Genomic DNA, 18,945 nt, shown 5'->3' on the forward strand with positions numbered 1-18,945 from the left:
CTAAATTTATCACCTTGTCATTTTCCACTCTTAAACTTATGATTTGTCAAATGATCCTTAATTCCACTGGTGGATATTACAAAAAAAAAAAAAAAAATTAATGCTTTCAGCATAAGAATTCTGGACTGCTTTCTATATTTCAGTAAGGTAACTTTCTGGCCACAACTGTACAGTGTCTGCCATAAGTCGTTAATGACATGGACTGAAAACCTGGATGTATCAACCTCAAATTCAGTTAAATGCATAAAACACTTTCATCAAATGTATACTTCATTCTGGGTATGACCTTAAAAGACACCTAGTGGTGAGGCCCCGTTTGGGAGCTCTGGGGAATGTGGAGTTGTTGCCCTTAGTTACCATTGCTTCCAGGTCCACTTTGGCTCGAAGCGGTCATATCAGTTAGAGAATCTGGTGCTATCAGATCAGGCTGTCAGAAGATCTTGGTTTCCTGACTAAAAATGCACCAATTGTTATTTAAAAAAAAATTTTTTTTTTTTTGCAAAACTCAATCATGTTCTGCAAAATCAAAAAGATAAAAAAAGAAAAACAATGATGTCTTCTACAAAACGAAACACCATGAATAAATATTTAAAGATATAAAGAATTTGAAAAATTAATCTTTGTTTTTTTTTTTTTTTTTTTTTTTTTTCAAAATCACTGGATTTGACGTTAAATAACCAGAAAAGGATTGGTATGTTATGAAACAAAATAATCAAACCAAAACCTAAAAACCTACAGTTGACCTTGTGTCTAACTGCCTCGAAATGAGGTAAATAAAATCAGAATATAAATTTATTTCAACATAATAAATGTAACATTAAAAAAAATATGCAATATATATAAAGGCTCCATCAGTCTTTAACAGACTATGGATAGCCACGGTAGGGGTGTCTGTGCTTGAAATTTTTGTGGCAAGAGGTGTGCAATCTCCTGAGTCAACATTGTTAAATACCAGTGGCAAGTGGAGTGTATGTTCAGGATGACTGAAAATGGATGCTGCGATAAGCAGACAGCATACTACATGTTGACAAACCGGTTCTCATCAGATCACCAAAGTTAAGCAACGTTGAGCCTGGTTAGTACCAGATGGGTGACCATTTGTGAATTCTAGGTGCTGTTTGTGCTCTCTGCTTATCTCGCTGCAATATAAAGAAACTAACATTTGAATCTGATTCTTAGGTTCAACAGTGCTACAGGACTTTTCTGAGTAGTCTGATTTTGAGAACGCCTCATAGGGAAAATTCGAGAAAGGTCAAGTCTGCCAAACTAGATGGACATTCCACCAGTCCATACCTACCAATTCAGTGACCAGGCAGGTTGTTGCTAATCAAACATACAAACATACAGACATTTGCCATTTATATAATTGATGGATTGAAATAATATTTCTGTAGTTTGTCAAAATTCCTGAATTCTCAACTGCAGTGTTTCACTGCTCTTGACAGAATAAAGCCAATATTAATTCATCAATTTTATTTATTTACCTGGCTTGATTTAGGACCTCTTAATCCAATCTTGACAAAAATTTTTTCCCTTGGCTTTTATAGTCATCCATTTATATGCCTTTTTTTTTCTTTTGGCTTTTTTTTTTTTTTTTTTTTTTAGAATTGCCGTGAGAAACTTAATTACTTTTATGCATTTATTACTGTTTGCATGCTCTGACCGATTTAACTGTTGCAAAAAAAAAAAAAAGTGTTTCATTGAATTTATTTTTATGTATTTAAATTTTTTTTTTTTTTTTTTTTTTTTTTTTCAATCAGTTTTTGTTGATTCGGCATGCAAGATGCATTCTTGCCTCGCTAAATTTTATGCGTTTGATTTTTTTTTTGTTTACCTGCTTTTTTTTATTTCCACTGATTTCTTTCTTTCTTTATTATTGTTGTTGTTACTACAACACTGCAATGAAGTTTTGTCTTCAAAGATGATGACATTTTCAATATCTACTCTATCCTTTTTGGTTTTGATTTATTTTTACAAACGATCTTATATGTACTAGTATAATACCTAACTCAGGGTAAATATAAACAATAAATGTAGCATCCATTTTAAATTTTAATGTTTTTTAAATTTTTTCTGTAGGTGGGGGATATATATGGTTTTGATGGCACCCTTTAAATCGGAGGTTATATTTACCCCTGGAGATAAACAATTACATAGTTGGGGGTAAAAACTTGATGATTCAAAAATAATTATTTCTTTTCAGATTTTGCCTAAGAAATTTAATACAAATTAACTTCATAATTTTTAGAAAATTTTTTTTGATTTTCTTTATTTTTGTTATACGAATGTATAAGTTTTTTTTATACAAAACTTTAAAGTCCTAAACAATAAAAAGATTATTTTTGATCTTGTTTATTGGTCACTTTATCATGGCTACGAATTTTTTTGTATGGGATACGGAGTAAGTGGAGAAGTACATAAAGCTGAGAAGGTCAATGATGGAGGAAACGTTGCGAATGGCTGCTTTAAATGATAAAGTTTACAAAAAATGTAACGTGGCCACATTAATCACGCTGTTGCCTCGAATGTGTATTCCATTATCTCTAAGTCCAATAGTAGTGTAAACAAGATGAATTCTTTGCAAATGTCATTACATTTTTAATTTTCAAAAGTCAAGGCATATAAGGTTTAGTTTTTTTTTATATAAAATCTTACTATGTAGATGTTAAATTATAAAATTTACATTCTTTCTCTCTCTCTCTCTCTCTCTCTGTGTCTGTCTGTCTGTCTCTCTCTCTCTCTCTCTCTATATATATATATATATATATATATTTACAGATATACTGCTTTGCTATAGGACAGCTCTTCAGTGTTGTAACCCAGATCGAAACTTGACTGTTGTTTTCTTTTTTTCAGCGACCAGCTTTTCTAATTGTTGATCATAGCTAATTAGACATAAGCAATCACTATCAGCTATCGAAGATTGTTCAATACATTTTTATATGCACATACATAATATATATATATATTGCTAAGCATTTGTTGTATATCCATAAACAAACAAGAATGGTCTTTATTTTTTTTATTTACACAAGTGAGTCACTAATTATCAAAGCCAAAATGTCACTCGAGGAAAAGAAAATTTTCTCTGATTGAATATAGTGTACAAATTGTTTATAACGTTTTTTTTTTTTATATTGATTCAAAAGTTATTGCTCGTTTGATGTTTTGTTATTTTCTCCAAATTTTGCTAAGATTTTTTTTTTTGTGTGTCCCTTTGTTTACTGTTTTGGTTGCTTGCCTTTCGTCCAATTCGTCTGAATCGAATGTAGCGATGGTAGGTTGAATAACATCCCATAATAAGAAGCATTTCTTGACCGCCTACTATTTGTTGTAGCACCAAACTCCGACGCCAGAGAAACAAGCCACTGGTCAGAATGCAGCTCATGTTGGCATTTTACCGTTGGTCAGAAATGGAAAGGTGAGACAAATCCAATTGGATCCGTCGGATCCGTTTCCTTCTTGCTGGCAGCATTACTATTACTGCTGCTGTGGCTGTCCATATAATCACTCTAACCAGTCTGACATACGAGAATGCATTTAATCAAGATAATAGGTTGAGTCTGCTCGTGTCATCCAAGGTGTACCTTCGTTGTGCATGCTATGAAGGTCATCTCCTTTCTAGATAGGAGGATGTCTGCTTGTATACTCTTTCTAGTTCTGAATCCGTCCTTCTGGTAGAGTCATCTAAACAACTTCACAATTATTGAATGATCTCTCGTTAATATTGAAATGTAGAAAAAAAAAATCAGTGACAAACCTGTGGATTTTCTTTTCGTTTATAATAAAAAAAGAAGAAAAATATCTTATGTTCATCAAAGAAATATTTATTTTCTTATGATTAAAAAAAGAAAAAAAGATTTTATATCTGTTAAAGAAATTTTTCTAAAAATAGAAAAATTATTTTATTTCCATCAAAGAAAATTTTATTTATTTTCTTTTTTATATTTAAAAAAAATAGAAAATTATTTTATTTCCATCAAAGAAAATTTTATTTATTTTCTTTTTTATATTTAAAAAAAATAGAAAATTATTTTATTTCCATCAAAGAAAATTTTATTTATTTTCTTTTTTATATTTAAAAAAAATAGAAAAATTATTTTATTTCCATCAAAGAAAATTTTATTTATTTTCTTTTTTATATTTAAAAAAAATAGAAAATTATTTTATTTCCATCAAAGAAAATTTTATTTATTTTCTTTTTTATATTTAAAAAAAAATAGAAAATTATTTTATTTCCATCAAAGAAAATTTTATTTATTTTCTTTTTTATATTTAAAAAAAATAGAAATTATTTTATTTCCATCAAAGAAATTTTATTTATTTTCTTTTTTATATTTAAAAAAAATAGAAAATTATTTTATTTCCATCAAAGAATATTTTATTTATTTTCTTTTTTATATTTAAAAAAAAATAGAAAATTATTTTATTTCCATCAAAGAAAATTTTATTTATTTTCTTTTTTATATTTAAAAAAAATAGAAAAATTATTTTATTTCCATCAAAGAAATTTTTATTTATTTTCCTTTTTATATTTAAAAAAAATAGAAAAATTATTTTATTTCCATCAAAGAAATTTTATTTATTTTCTTTTTTATATTTAAAAAAAAATAGAAAATTATTTTATTTCCATCAAAGAAATTTTATTTATTTTCTTTTTTATATTTAAAAAAAAATAGAAAAATTATTTTATTTCCATCAAAGAAAATTTTATTTATTTTCTTTTTTATATTTAAAAAAAATAGAAAATTATTTTATTTCCATCAAAGAAAATTTTATTTATTTTCTTTTTTATATTTAAAAAAAATAGAAAAATTATTTTATTTCCATCAAAGAAATTTTATTTATTTTCTTTTTTATATTTAAAAAAAATAGAAAATTATTTTATTTCCATCAAAGAATATTTTATTTATTTTCTTTTTTATATTTAAAAAAAAATAGAAAATTATTTTATTTCCATCAAAGAAATTTAGTTTTTTTAAAAATATATTTTCAAGTACAAGACTACTCGAGTAAAATGAATTTCCTGAACAGAACAGAATTGCAATACTTATGTCCCTTTATAAAGACTGAACTCAAGATGTAATCATTTTAAACCTTATATCTAGAATCCTTATTCTAATTTTTAATCAAAATCTGTTGCATGATTTTGTTTAAAATTTAAGGCTTAAGCAAAAGGAGTCTTAAGAATGAATTGAAATCCAGAGAATCTTGATTAATTTATGTTCAATGACTATAGATCAGTTTCAATGCAAATCTGAAATATTTAAATTTTCAAATGGAAAGTTGAGTTCATTATGTAAAGAAAGTGAAATTTGAGGAATATTGATTTCTAATTCATATTGGCAAATTTTTACAAACATTCTTATAAAAAGCTTCCAATCCATTTTTACTCCCTTTGCATAGAACTAAATATAGCTTACATTTGGATCCCTTGTGCCAAACAGTTGTGCTTCAAAATTCATAAGGATTGGTTAGTTTAGAGGTGAATCCTGTTCACACAAACATATATAAATATAACTTTATAAAAGTAGACAAACAGAAAACTATGTGCTGTTTATTTGGCATTTATACATCTAAATATTCATTAAGAATGTGTACCTTCCATATCTTTTATGAAAAAAACAAAATCCTAGTTTTCATTAAAATTACCTCCTTTTAAAATTGAATATAAAAGCTTTGGAAATGTATGCCCCCCCCCATTTTTTTTTTCATATAATCACTAGATACTGTTAATAGTGACAAAATTACTGCATATATATAGGAAAATAGAATACAAGAATTACAAATAAATACTAACCTTTTGATTCATTATAAACTGTTTAAAAAGTTATGCAAATTAAGCATATAAATAGTTGTTTGGGCCTTGGCTCTCTTCATATATAAATATATATATATATATATATATTTTTGTTCAGAAATGAAAGTTTACAAAATAATTTTGAAAACTTAAAGTGGATATATAAATATTAATACAAATATTTATAGGACAGTCTTAACCAGAAGAAAATGCGCAATATTCAAGATAAAACATAAGAAAGAAGTTAAAATTTTGTAAATTAGAATTTACAAAATGTATTATTCGGCACAACCAATAAAAGGTGATGTTTTAAATTCTAATTTGCAAAATTTTAATTTTTCATATATATATATATATATATATATATATATATATATATATATATATATATATATATATAAGTAGTTTAAAAGACTTTTGTATTATTCATTTAAATTTGAACAAAAATGAAAAAATCCTGCTTCAATTGCCATCAAGCTAAATAAATGTTCCTCTCAGTTCGGTTTAACTCTGCATCATTGGGGACACCAACTTCTAAGGTTGCTTCTCTTGTCTTTTTGTCCCATATCACAATGCCAGTTTTTATAGATACATAGCTGTAGGAATTATATTAGTCATAATGGATGGTGTACGACTTATTTTCAACTTTTCTTTTTGGTATATGTTCCCAGGACTTGCTGCTACATTCAATATTCAACTTTTTACAGATGGTCTAATGGAGATATTTATACATATCATGGTGTCTCCCAGCAGACCATGGTCCTAGATATGACCGTAAACTATATCCAGTGGTGAGGCCCCAGCTTGCGGGCTTCGGGGAGTGTGGAGCCACCCTTTAATTGCCTTTGCTCCCGGGTTCACTCTGACCCGGAGTGGCAGTACCTGTTAGTCCCAACTATGGGTTAAATAGAAACAGACTTGAAAACAACAAATATATTCTATTAAAAAAATTTTCTTCAAAATCTTTGGATTCAGCATTAAATAACCCGAAAAGGGTTGATATGCTGTAAAACAAAAACAGCCAACCAACCAACCCAGCAGACCATTACAGCTGGATGTCAGGTTGCTCACACTGTCTACTTCTGTGTGGCAGAACTTGCATTTGCTCTCATTGCTGAGACCACTCATCTTCTTAAAAGCATTGGTCATCAAGGGTTGATCTTGGCAGCCATTTTAATCTTGTTTTTGTCATGGTGAAGTGATCCTCTTTTTAGTCAGACTATAGGGCCTTCCTTATCTGTATAGTTCTGTCTAAATTCACCCAGAAAGTATTTGTCATGCTGTTGATTGGCCCATTCTTCCAGTTTCTTTGCAATGGAAATTCTTAGTGTTACATTTGTTTTATTTTACTTCAATCGAATTTCTCAGAAATCAAGACCTCCTTCCCGAGGCTTATACTTGAAATATTGAGTTAGCAAAGAAACGAAGAACATTAATTTTCCTTTCCCCAATTGACCAGTTAAATCTGTTATATCTTTCTTGTGGTGTCTTCCTCTTTCTGGATTCCAGGAAAATTCATCTAGTCTGTTGGAGTATCCAGCTTCATATTATTACTAGAGGCAACATCACTTGTAGAAGGTGCATGGATCCTTGTTATAATCCAGTGTATGGTAGGGGCAAGGATTTTATTTGTATTTTGAATATTTAGTTGAATTTTTTGTTTAGTATTAAAGCAAGACTAGTATTAAAATATTTTTTACGGTTTCTGTTAAAAAAAAATTTTAACAAATGACGATGTTACAGAGATAGACAAACGTTAAAAACAAACAATATTTTTAACCTGTTTTTACAGCAATTATTTCTTTTTTATAAAGATTTACAGAAATTTTGGTTAACGTTACGATTACTGTTTCCATTTCACTGTTGCTTGCTCTTTCATTTCTAATCGTTTACAGTATCTTTTTTTTTATCCAATCTTATTTATCTTTTATTTATTTTTTTTTTTTATCTAATCTTATCTTTTATTTGTTAAAACATTTTGTTTAAGGATTTTAAAGACTCAAATTCGTTCATTATTTACTTAGAAAATTACTTAAAAAAAGAAACACGATTTATACTGAAATTGAACTTTAGTATAATTAAAAAAAAAAAAAAAGAATTATTCTTTATGTAAAGCTATGTATGTTTGAAGCTGGAGAAAGAAACTGAATTATTTATTTAGCAAACATACAAGCAAATAAAAATTATGTATTTAGCAAATATACAAACAAATTATAATTATGTATTTAGCAAATATACAAACAAATTATAATTATGTATTTAGCAAATATACAAACAAATTAAAATTATGTATTTAGCAAATATACAAACAAATTATAATTATGTATTTAGCAAATATACAAACAAATTATAATTATGTATTTAGCAAATATACAAACAAATTAAAATTATGTATTTAGCAAATATACAAACAAATTATAATTATGTATTTAGCAAATATACAAACAAATTAAAATTATGTATTTAGCAAATATACAAACAAATTAAAATTATGTATTTAGCAAATATACAAACAAATTATAATTATGTATTTAGCAAATATACAAACAAATTATAATTATGTATTTAGCAAATATATAAACAAATTATGATTATGTATTTAGCAAATATACAAACAAATTATAATTATGTATTTAGCAAATATACAAACAAATTAAAATTATGTATTTAGCAAATATACAAACAAATTAAAATTATGTATTTAGCAAATATACAAACAAATTAAAATTATGTATTTAGCAAATATACAAACAAATTAAAATTATGTATTTAGCAAATATACAAACAAATTAAAATTATGTATTTAGCAAATATACAAACAAATTAAAATTATGTATTTAGCAAATATACAAACAAATTAAAATTATGTATTTAGCAAATATACAAACAAATTAAAATTATGTATTTAGCAAATATACAAACAAATTATAATTATGTATTTAGCAAATATACAAACAAATTATAATTATGTATTTAGCAAATATACAAACAAATTATAATTATGTATTTAGCAAATATACAAACAAATTATAATTATGTATTTAGCAAATATACAAACAAATTATAATTATGTATTTAGCAAATATACAAACAAATTATAATTATGTATTTAGCAAATATACAAATTATAATTATGTATTTAGCAAATATACAAATTATAATTATGTATTTAGCAAATATACAAACAAATTATAATTATGTATTTAGCAAATATACAAACAAATTAAAATCGAATGATAAATAATTTTTAAAAACGAAATTGAATGATAAATAAGTTTTAATGAAAACTTTAAAAAAAAATATACAAAAGAACTTGACAAAAATAATAAATTTGTAATATTATTTTTTTGCACAGAGGGTTTTAACAGAATTTAATGTATTTAATAGAAAGACATAAAGAAATTAACTTTTATCGTGAAATCAAAATCAAGAATAAAGTTTTAAAGTTTATTAACTCCCACCCTATATCCAAAATAAATGGATGATTTTCTACAAAAAAAATTGAGAAAAAAAAAAAATCACCTTTAAAAATTATTTGAAAATGAGTGCATTTTTAATTTGATACACTTTTTAAAAAATATGGAACTAAAATATTTTCCCGACAAAAAAAAGAATCTTTTTTAATTCTACATGTCCGAATGTAAAATAATTCTCTCAATATTAGAAAATACTGTAACTTGTGGACCAGTTTTCTAAATTCTTAGGCAATTTCTTTGAGAATAGGAATAGAAACAGAAAACGACTATCCTTCATAATAAGTCATCTGTTGGTTAGCAATAGTTGTTTTACTTTATTCTGTGATGCAGCAGGTCACGATGATCATGGTTAAAGTTATTTGTAGTTAACTGGCAAAGCTGTTAAATTATTGTATTGACCATTTTTTATGAATCCAAAATCGTTTGGTCTTAAAGCGTTCTATTCTTTTCTGTATAGAAAGTAAACTATCTCCACAGGTTTGCATGTCGATTTATATGTGCACTTTATCTCTGCATCTTTATACTCTCTTCTGCATGTTATTGCGATACTTGAGTAGTATTTCCTTTTGTCTACTGAAATTTATATTTTTGACAGATTTAGAAATGTGTTTTTAATTTATTAAATACTATACATACTGGTACTTCTGCAGAATACGGACAGTGCTTTCATCCAAATTTTCCAAGTAGTTTAAATAAAACGCTGGAAGATGCTGAATAATAGTTGTGATTTTTTTTTTTTTTTTTTCAAATGCTGAAATTTTTTTTTCTAATAAAAATTAATTAAAAAATACAAACAATATTCCTTTTGTGTTATGAAGAAAATACATTGAATAATTATTATAGTTTTTACAAAACTTTAAAAGAATTAAAACTCAAATTAACAAACAAACAAAAAAAACCACTCATTGTAAGGTAAGTTTCATTAATAAATATTTATTTTTTGAATAACAGATAAAAATTTTATTTTTCTATGATTTTTTTTTTCAGATCAAGATAAATATTTAGTTTTCTTTTCATAATAAACTAATGATAACAAAGGTTTTCTTAAAATGACTTTGGCTGCTGCAATTTCATTGGCTGAGTTTTTTCAGCACCTTTTGATGTTTTATGTAAACTGCTCGGAAAATTTCAATGATGGAACGGTCCTTATCCTGTAGAAGTACCTAAATACTAGTATACACACTCCGTTAAAAATGGAGGGGGTGCTTCTTTAGTGTTCATACATATATAAATAGAAGATCATAAAAATGTTAGCAAGTTAAGTTTTTATAAATAATTTATATCATTTCTGATAACCTAAATAAAAAAAAAACACTAATAATTAATATTTTCTTTAAAATGGAGGCTTTCTTTCTGAATTCATTTCAGGCAGTGATCATTGTTTAACTTGCTATTTGCTTTTTTGCTTCCCTTCACCATTGGAAATCGTTTCGTCCAGTGTCTAGGAGAAAAAACAATGGCGTGCTTTTTACTTCCTAACTTTTATGTGACGAACAGATTTATATTTATTTACATATAAATAAATACACATGGGTTTTATAAGTTAGAGAGTAGAAAATGTTCCAATTTTTTTTTTATAGCCTTACCCCTTGGTTTGATAAAACCGAGCGACAAAGCAAATAGCTGAAATGCTGGAAATTAATTAAAAAAAAAATAGCACACACATCCTCTACTCTAAATAAAGTCAAAAGTGGCTATTTATTATTTTCTTTAGGTCATCGATGATTTATATATGAAAAATTATATTACTAACATAATTCTTTAATTTCATAAATTATGGGGAACATTGATCAAACATGTTTTGTATCATTTTTGACAAAATATGTACACTATTATGTGTGTGTAATATATATATATATATATATATATATAATAATTCGCAAAATTCAAGATCAAGTTTTTTCTCTTGGTAATTTGTTTCCAAAAGTTGGCAAAAATTATGTGTTTGCTGCATTTTTAGTCCCTTACTCATCAGATACTCATCTAAAAACATTATTTCGAACAATTTACATAGTTCATGCAACTAACAAACTCTCCCAATTTTACTTGCACACACACACACACACACACACATAGTCCTGGTCAAAATCATAAGACCACTTAAGAAAGTAAGCGTTTACACATATTATCGAATTTTTAATCAAACAAATGATTGAAACCATTGCCAAAAGGGAAAATATGATGGAAGAAAATGAAATCTGCTTCATTCGAAACCTTAACCCTGATCTAATAATTATTTTTTAAAAAACAAACATTTTCACCTGGTCAAAATGAATAAGACCACTTTAATAAAATCGGCTAGTTTTGAAAAAATCAATACGAAAAGCTTTCTATGTTACTAAAAGCAACTTGTTAGTGGATAAAAAACATCTTACTAAATTATAAATGAAAAAAGGGAAACCATCATCAGAGTTTGAGAGAGGAAGGATCTTTGAGCTTAATAGGGGTGGACTCTCATAGATCCATTGCAAACAAAGTGAATCGTAGCAAAATGGTCATCACAAATTTTTAAAGAAATCCAGACCAATATGGGCACAAAAAGAGTCCAGGTCGACCAAAAAAAATAACCCCATCACTGGATCGCCGTATCAGAAGTTAAAAAAAAACTCCAGTATGAGCTCAAGTCGATTGAAAAGCCAAACAGCAGCAGAATGTAATCCTAAAACCATCAGAATGCATCTGAAAATGAAGGGTTTCAATCATTTAAAGCGATTGCAGAAACCATGTCTTCTTGAACAGCACAAAACTAACTGACTTAAATATGCTGCCAAATACCAGACTTGGGATGAAGAGAAGTGGGAAATGTAATTTTCTCCAATGAGAAAAAGCTTAATCTAGATGGTCCAGATGGATTTCAACACTATTGGCATGATAAAAATTTGCCCAAAGAGACTTTTTCAACTCGGCATAGTGGAGGAAGGTCTTTAATGATCTGGGGTGCTTTCTTGTCAGCTGGGACCCTAAAGTTGCAAGTAGTGAAAGGCCGGCAAACATCATTTAAGTACATTTCGATGCTTGAAAATACTTCTATCAGGACTGAAAGTCCACGTTTGTGTGGAAGAAATTGGATTTTCCAGCAAGACAACGCTGCGATACACACTTCTCGAGAAGCACGAGAATACTTTTCTTCAAATAATATAGAATTGTTAGATCATCCAGCATGTTCTCCGGACCTCAATCCCATTGAAAATCTTTGGGGATGGATGGCCAAAGAAGTGTTCAAGGATGGGACCCAGTATGATTTGATAAAGGAACTTTCTGATTCAGTTTTCATTACATGGGATAAAATTCCTTCGCAACTGATAAAAAACTTAGTCGCAAGCATGCCGAAGAGAATTTTTGAAGTAATTCATAATAATGGAGGCTATACTAAATGCTGAGACCCTTTTTAGTAATTTATAATTGCCTTTTGTTAGATAAATTATCAGTGGTCTTATCATTTTGACCAGGTGAAAATGTTTGTTTTTTTTAAATAATTATTAGATCAGGGTTAAGATTTCATTTTATTTTCCATCATATTTTCCATTTTGGCAATGATTTCAACCATTTGTTTGATTAAAAATTCGATAATATGCGTAAACGCTTACTTTCTTAAGTGGTCTTATGATTTTGACCAGGACTGTATATATGACACTGATGAGACAATTTGGAATGCACATATATAAAAGATAAGAACGTAATAATTCTAAGTAGTCTTTGAAATGATCGTATGCCATCTCATTGTTGACCAAACTCTAGGAACATTATAAATCAATAAAAAAAATGTTATAAAACTATTTATTTGTGCATTTCTATTCATTTTATTTATATATATATATATATAAAGTTATAAAATATATATGGCGATTAAGCTACACTGAATATTCCGCGTTTCATCCACTCTAGGATTCTTCATAAGAATCCTAGAGTGGATGAAATGCGAAATATTCAGTGTAGCTTAATCGCCATATACATTTTACATAACTTACTAACTAGCTCTACCTACGTATTGAGCACTTTTGAAGTAAATACGCATAAATCTGTACTTTCGTTTACGCATAAATCTGTACGCATAAAGTTTACGCATAAATCTGTACTTTCGTATATTAATTTTATGTGAGTAAATTAAGTAGTTGTATATTCGGTAAATAAAAAAAAAAACAAGGAAAGAAAGTGCTCGATACGTTAGTAGAACCAAATATGTTTTTTATTATTTCAACCTCTAGTGTATTAACTGTAATCATAACAAGTTCTTTTAATAGACGGGATGAAGGTTATCCGTCTATATCATCAGATGATTCAAGTTAAAAAAAATTAGTTAACTTGAATCATCTGATGATATAGATGGAAAATCTTTATCCTGTCTATTAAAACAACTTGTAATGATTTAATGTAATACACTCGAGGTCGAAATAATAAAAAAACAAAATATATAAGGGAGTTAAAAGAATAAGATCAATAAAACTCTGCACAGATGATTGGATATTTGATATGAATTATAATTTGTCAGCACAAAAACTAAACGATACCATAATAAATTATCTCTTAAATGTGTACTTTGATGATTATTATTCCATAATTTGTTGAATCGAAATCTTGAAAAATTATTTTACAAATTTTTTGTAAAATGTTATATCATTCTCGGCTGAAATGCTTTTGCTTTAGAACTGAACTCGAGAGAGAAGTGTATTGATATTTCTGTAAATGGCTAATAATTAAAAACTTAGCTTCATTAAATTCTTTCGTCAATTGTATGAATACACTATTTCTACAATATTAAATATTAATTTCCTTCATCTAATTATTTAACATAACGTCGACAAAATAAGTAGCAAGTCCAGAATCAACCTGTTAAAAATCAAAAATAGATAAATTTCTTTATGATGTACGTACCTGTGATAGAATGAAAATTTCATATTCTAAAAATCACATAAATTGATCCAAAATATATTTTTTTTTTATTTAAAAATTTTTTGAAGTGTTGGTGACCACCACTCTCTAGTGCGGGCAGCTATCCATAGCCCAAAACAGCTCAACTTTTGACGATAATCTCTTCCAAAATCAAATTATGAGGGAGTGAGAATGATGTTTTTCAGTCTGCCATATTTAAAATTCATCACTTGTTAAAATCGTAATAATATTTTCTTTGTAAAAACCAAATAAAAATATTTGATCAAGTTATGTGATTTTTGGAACATGATATTTTCGTTCTGTGACTTTTATGTACATCATAAAGATCTTTCTGTATTTTTTGTTTTTTAATTATGCTAAATTCTGGACTTGCATCCAAAATATAAAACTACGAAAACATTTTCATTTGAATTCGTAGTGTGCACGTGCTCATTTGTTGCTTCTTAAAAAGTCTGTAAAATTTCTTGATATTTAGTTTGCTTTTCTGATGACACATCCCTATTCTTACAAGGTTTGCATAATATATCGTCTTCTTTTAAACACGCAGAAACTTATTTTGGTATAAATTAATTAGAATCAGAAATTGGAACTTATTGGTATCAAAAAATTTTGCGCCTATTTACCGACGCCAAAAACGATTCCTTTGTCGAGTTCTATTTGATTTCCGTTAAAGCAAAATCTTCCACTGCTAGTAGTAATAATATTGATTGATTTTAAACTAATAGTAAAATTAAAATCGATAGATCATCTCCCACAAGTGTATTCTTACATTGAAGAAAATATCTGCATAACATTTTTGCCAACAAAAAACAAGTTTATTTATCCGATTAGCATAGAAATCCGGAGTTCTGGAAACGATGAAGTCATTGAAGGTCAATTCAGCATCATCTCGGCTTTTGAAGCATTTTTCGTGCAGGAAGTTGTCAAGATGCTTGAAAAAGTGATAATCGGTGGGTGAGAGATTCTGTGAATATGGTGAATGAGGCAGTCTCATAGCTCAATTCATTCAGCTTCTGCGGGATCAGTCGAGTCGGGCGAGCGTTGTCATTAAGAATTGGTCCCTTCATATTGACCAATCTTGAGCACATGCGGTGGAGCTTCTGGTGCATTTCATTAATTTGTTGGCAATACTTCTCCGCCATAATCATTTCGCCTGGATTCAAGAAGCTGTGAGGAATGAGACCGGTTGCAGACCACCAAACAGTCATCATAACCTTTTTTGGTGCAATTTTGGCTTTGAGAAGTATTGTGGGTCTTCTCCGGCATCGAACCACTGTGCCGAACATCGCCGGTTGTCACGGAGGATCCACTTCTCAGCACGCACCACAATCCACTAAAGAAATGGGTCATTTTTTGTTTCACAGAAGGAGCATAGAATACACCTTAAAACAACAATTTTTTTATTATCGTTCAATTCATGCGGCACCCATTTATCCAACTTTTTTGACTTCCCTATTTACTTTAAATGGCGAATGATTGTTGAGTGGCTGACCTCGAGTTCAACAGCAACTTCTTATGTGGTTTTGCAAGGATTGGTTTCAATAAAGGCTTTCAAATGTTCGTTATCAATCACAGTCGGCCGGCTGCGATTGTCTTCATCTTTGTCACCACTGCGAAATTTTTTGAACCACCATTGTGCCACACATTCCTGGACCAAAGACATCATTGATATCACAAGCTATTTCAGTAGCTTTTTGACCTAGTTTGAACTGGAAAAAAAAAGTCGTGCGGATTTGAATTTTGTCCATGCTGTCCAAAAGCCTACAAAAAAATGAAGAGTTTGAGAGCGGTAACGAATAACACGCTTTGATAGAGCGAAAAACGTCCTTCAAAATTATATATGTAACATATATATATATATATGTTATATATATATATATATATATATATATATATAACATATATATCTATCAATGAATTCAGAAATCCTATAAAAGTAACATGTGAGAAAATGATATTTTTGCATCAACCTAATACGATAATCACGAAAATAAAATCTGTGAATGTTTTTTTTCCAAATGTCATAACATTATTTTATAAAGTCATAATTATTTAATCTTGCAGTGGTTTTGTTTCTATTATATAGGATTATCTGCTTCCCCTATGAACCATGAAAGAATAGTTGTCTTTCTTACAAATTAGTTTGCAGCATGTCAATATGTACTCAAATTCATTGATTTATTTTATGTCATAGTAAAGGTGGCCAATTACCTACGTGAAAAAAAGGAGATATGTAATGATAGTGAATAAGAGAAAGTCAAATACGTCAATCAAGAAATCGATACTTTTTTTTGTGACAGCTAATTTATAAAGACAAAAAAAAACTCACTGTTAACTTTTTGTAGATAAAGGGTCTCATTCTAAATTCATTTAATGCGATAGACATTAATTTATTTTATTGCGGACTATTATTCTTATCTTTTCTTAGTTGTTGTTTCACAACGTTTCGGCCAACTATTCCTCTGGCCTTCGTCAGGTGGTAATGAAGGCCAGAGGAATAGTTGGCCGAAATGTTGCACACACATTCACACACACACATGCATATATATATATATATATATATATATATGGCACTGATGAGACAATTTTGAATGCACATATATAAAAGATAAGAACGTAATAATTCTAAGTAGTCTCTGAAATGATCGTATGCCATCTCATTGTTGACCAAACTCTGGGAACATTATAAATCAATAAATAAATGTTATAAAACTATTTATTTGTGCATTTCTGTTCATTATATATATATATATATATATATATATATATTGAAAGGTATATTTAGTAAAGAAAACAAAAAGAAACAAGGATTAGAAGTGCTCGATATGTCAGTAGAGCTAAATAACTAAGAAAAGATGAGAATAATAGTCTGCAACAAAATAAATAATACTCATCTCAATAATATGTAGACGTTGTCTAATTTGTTATTTGCTCTCTTTGTTGCTATTACTACGGTTTCGTTTGGTGCCTTTTTTTTTTAAAAAAAGGCACACTTTTTTACTTGCTAACTTCTGTGTGACTGGATGGATTTATATGCAAATAAGTGCTCATTGGTCTTTATTACAGCGTGTAGCATTGCTTTGATATATGCCATGTCAGCCATTTGTATTTACTCCATAATAATGGCAGATTTAAAGAAATTGTGTGATTAGTTGTGATGAAAAATGTTAATAATATGCAACACTTCATTCTTAGCCAAACCCCAAAATGTTTATTCTTCAAAGATTTAAGGTAAAAAAAAATTATTTTGTCTTAAAAATTTAAGTTTTTTTTACTTAATAATAAAACGTTTTCATTTAACGTTTTTTCAAATACAAAATATATACAAATATTAGTGGGAACAGACTTTATAATGTACTCTTTGGCCTCAACTTAATAATTATTCATAATAAGATATAAGGATACAAAAAAACTAAGGTCGACCAAGACACACTTTGATGGGTAATTTAATTTATTGGATAGGATTCTTGTCGAAAGGAGTTGTTTTGGGTATGGATAGCTGCCCGCATTGGAGAGCCGTGATCGCCAACACTGTTAAATTGCAGGGCCACTGATTACGATGATGATGAAGAAATAAAGAATAAGAAATTACTGAAGACATCAGTAATATAACGTCTGTATACTACATGCGGAAATTTTGCACTCTTCACAGAATAAAAAATACACTAATCACACACACACATATGTGATTAGTGTATTTTTTATTCTGTGCAGTGTGCACAATAACTCAAGATGAGAACAAAAACTCAAACTAATACATATATACTTCTAAGTAGTAAATAATACAAAATAATACGTATATATAAGGGATCGGATTAAACAGCTAAGAAATTGCTTACAAAGGAAAATTTGAAAATTGGTTGTCATTAGTTTTGAAATAAAGAAAATGGTAGCATTATTAGTTGTGTAAAAAAAATAAACAACTTAAAAAGTTTTATTGTCAATGGATTCAAGCAGTAAGATTTTATTTTACGTTGTAAATATTAAAGAACTGCCTCGTGTCCTTCTTTAGATTCATTAGAGTTCTCTGATGAACTTCCTTATGAGTCTACAGACTTTGCTTTGGAATTGGGTAAATATGATTTGGACTGTAAGTATTGCTTTAAAATGATTTAAAATCGTAAACCTTTTCCCACATTTTATTTACCATTTATTGCGTCAACTCCTTTGCCATTTTATCAAGTATTTCATTAATCTTACTTTTCTAACCTAAAATGCACCAAATGTTTTTGTCTTTGCAAAACTCAATCATGTTTTGCAAAGCCAAAAACAACAAATTTCCCCTACAAAACAACCAAACTAAACATAGTCATAAATAACAATTTTCTTAAAACAAAAAAAAACTAAACACCATGAAAAAGATATTTAAAGATATAAAGAATTTGAAGCATAAAACCTTTTCCAAAATTACTAGATTCAACATTAAATAACCCAAAAGGTTTGCTAGTTGTAAAAAAAAACAAAAAACAACCAAACCATATCTTTTATGAAAATACCTTTTAAGTTTTTTTTTTTTTTTTTGCCCTAAAACTGTAGAAGTTAATTTGGTCATTTTTATTTGTTGCCTAAAAACAAAATGAAAGCAAACTTCAGATGTCTTCCAATCAGTGTTTAATCTGTTAGTACTTCATAATTGTTGAGTTTTCTTTTAAATAGACCATAAACGCATTGATTATTGTGATATTTTTTTTTCTTTTTAAATTTATATAATAATAATAATAAGCTAAGACATTTCCTGTTCGTACATAGATTATCATTTTCACACATTCAAACAAAGAA

At 28.1% G+C, this 18,945-nt stretch overlaps 1 protein-coding gene across 6 annotated transcripts in view; it reads left to right on the forward strand.

The window, feature by feature from the left end:
- The window catches only part of LOC145293310 (uncharacterized), a gene marked incomplete at its 3' end in the record, with an annotated part of 166,094 nt that overhangs the window by 129,189 nt on the left and 17,960 nt on the right, over positions 1-18,945 (forward strand). For 5 of the 6 annotated variants that reach the window (XM_080139956.1, XM_080139955.1, XM_080139957.1 and 2 more), the window contains 1 exon segment: positions 3,338-3,421. In XM_080139956.1, coding sequence (XP_079996082.1) covers positions 3,338-3,421 — 84 coding nt within the window. 6 annotated transcript variants of the gene reach the window in all.

This window comes from Euprymna scolopes, chromosome 14, assembly GCF_053919585.1.
Source record: "Euprymna scolopes isolate OS-2025 chromosome 14, ASM5391958v1, whole genome shotgun sequence".
Taxonomy (NCBI): domain Eukaryota; kingdom Metazoa; phylum Mollusca; class Cephalopoda; order Sepiida; family Sepiolidae; genus Euprymna; species Euprymna scolopes.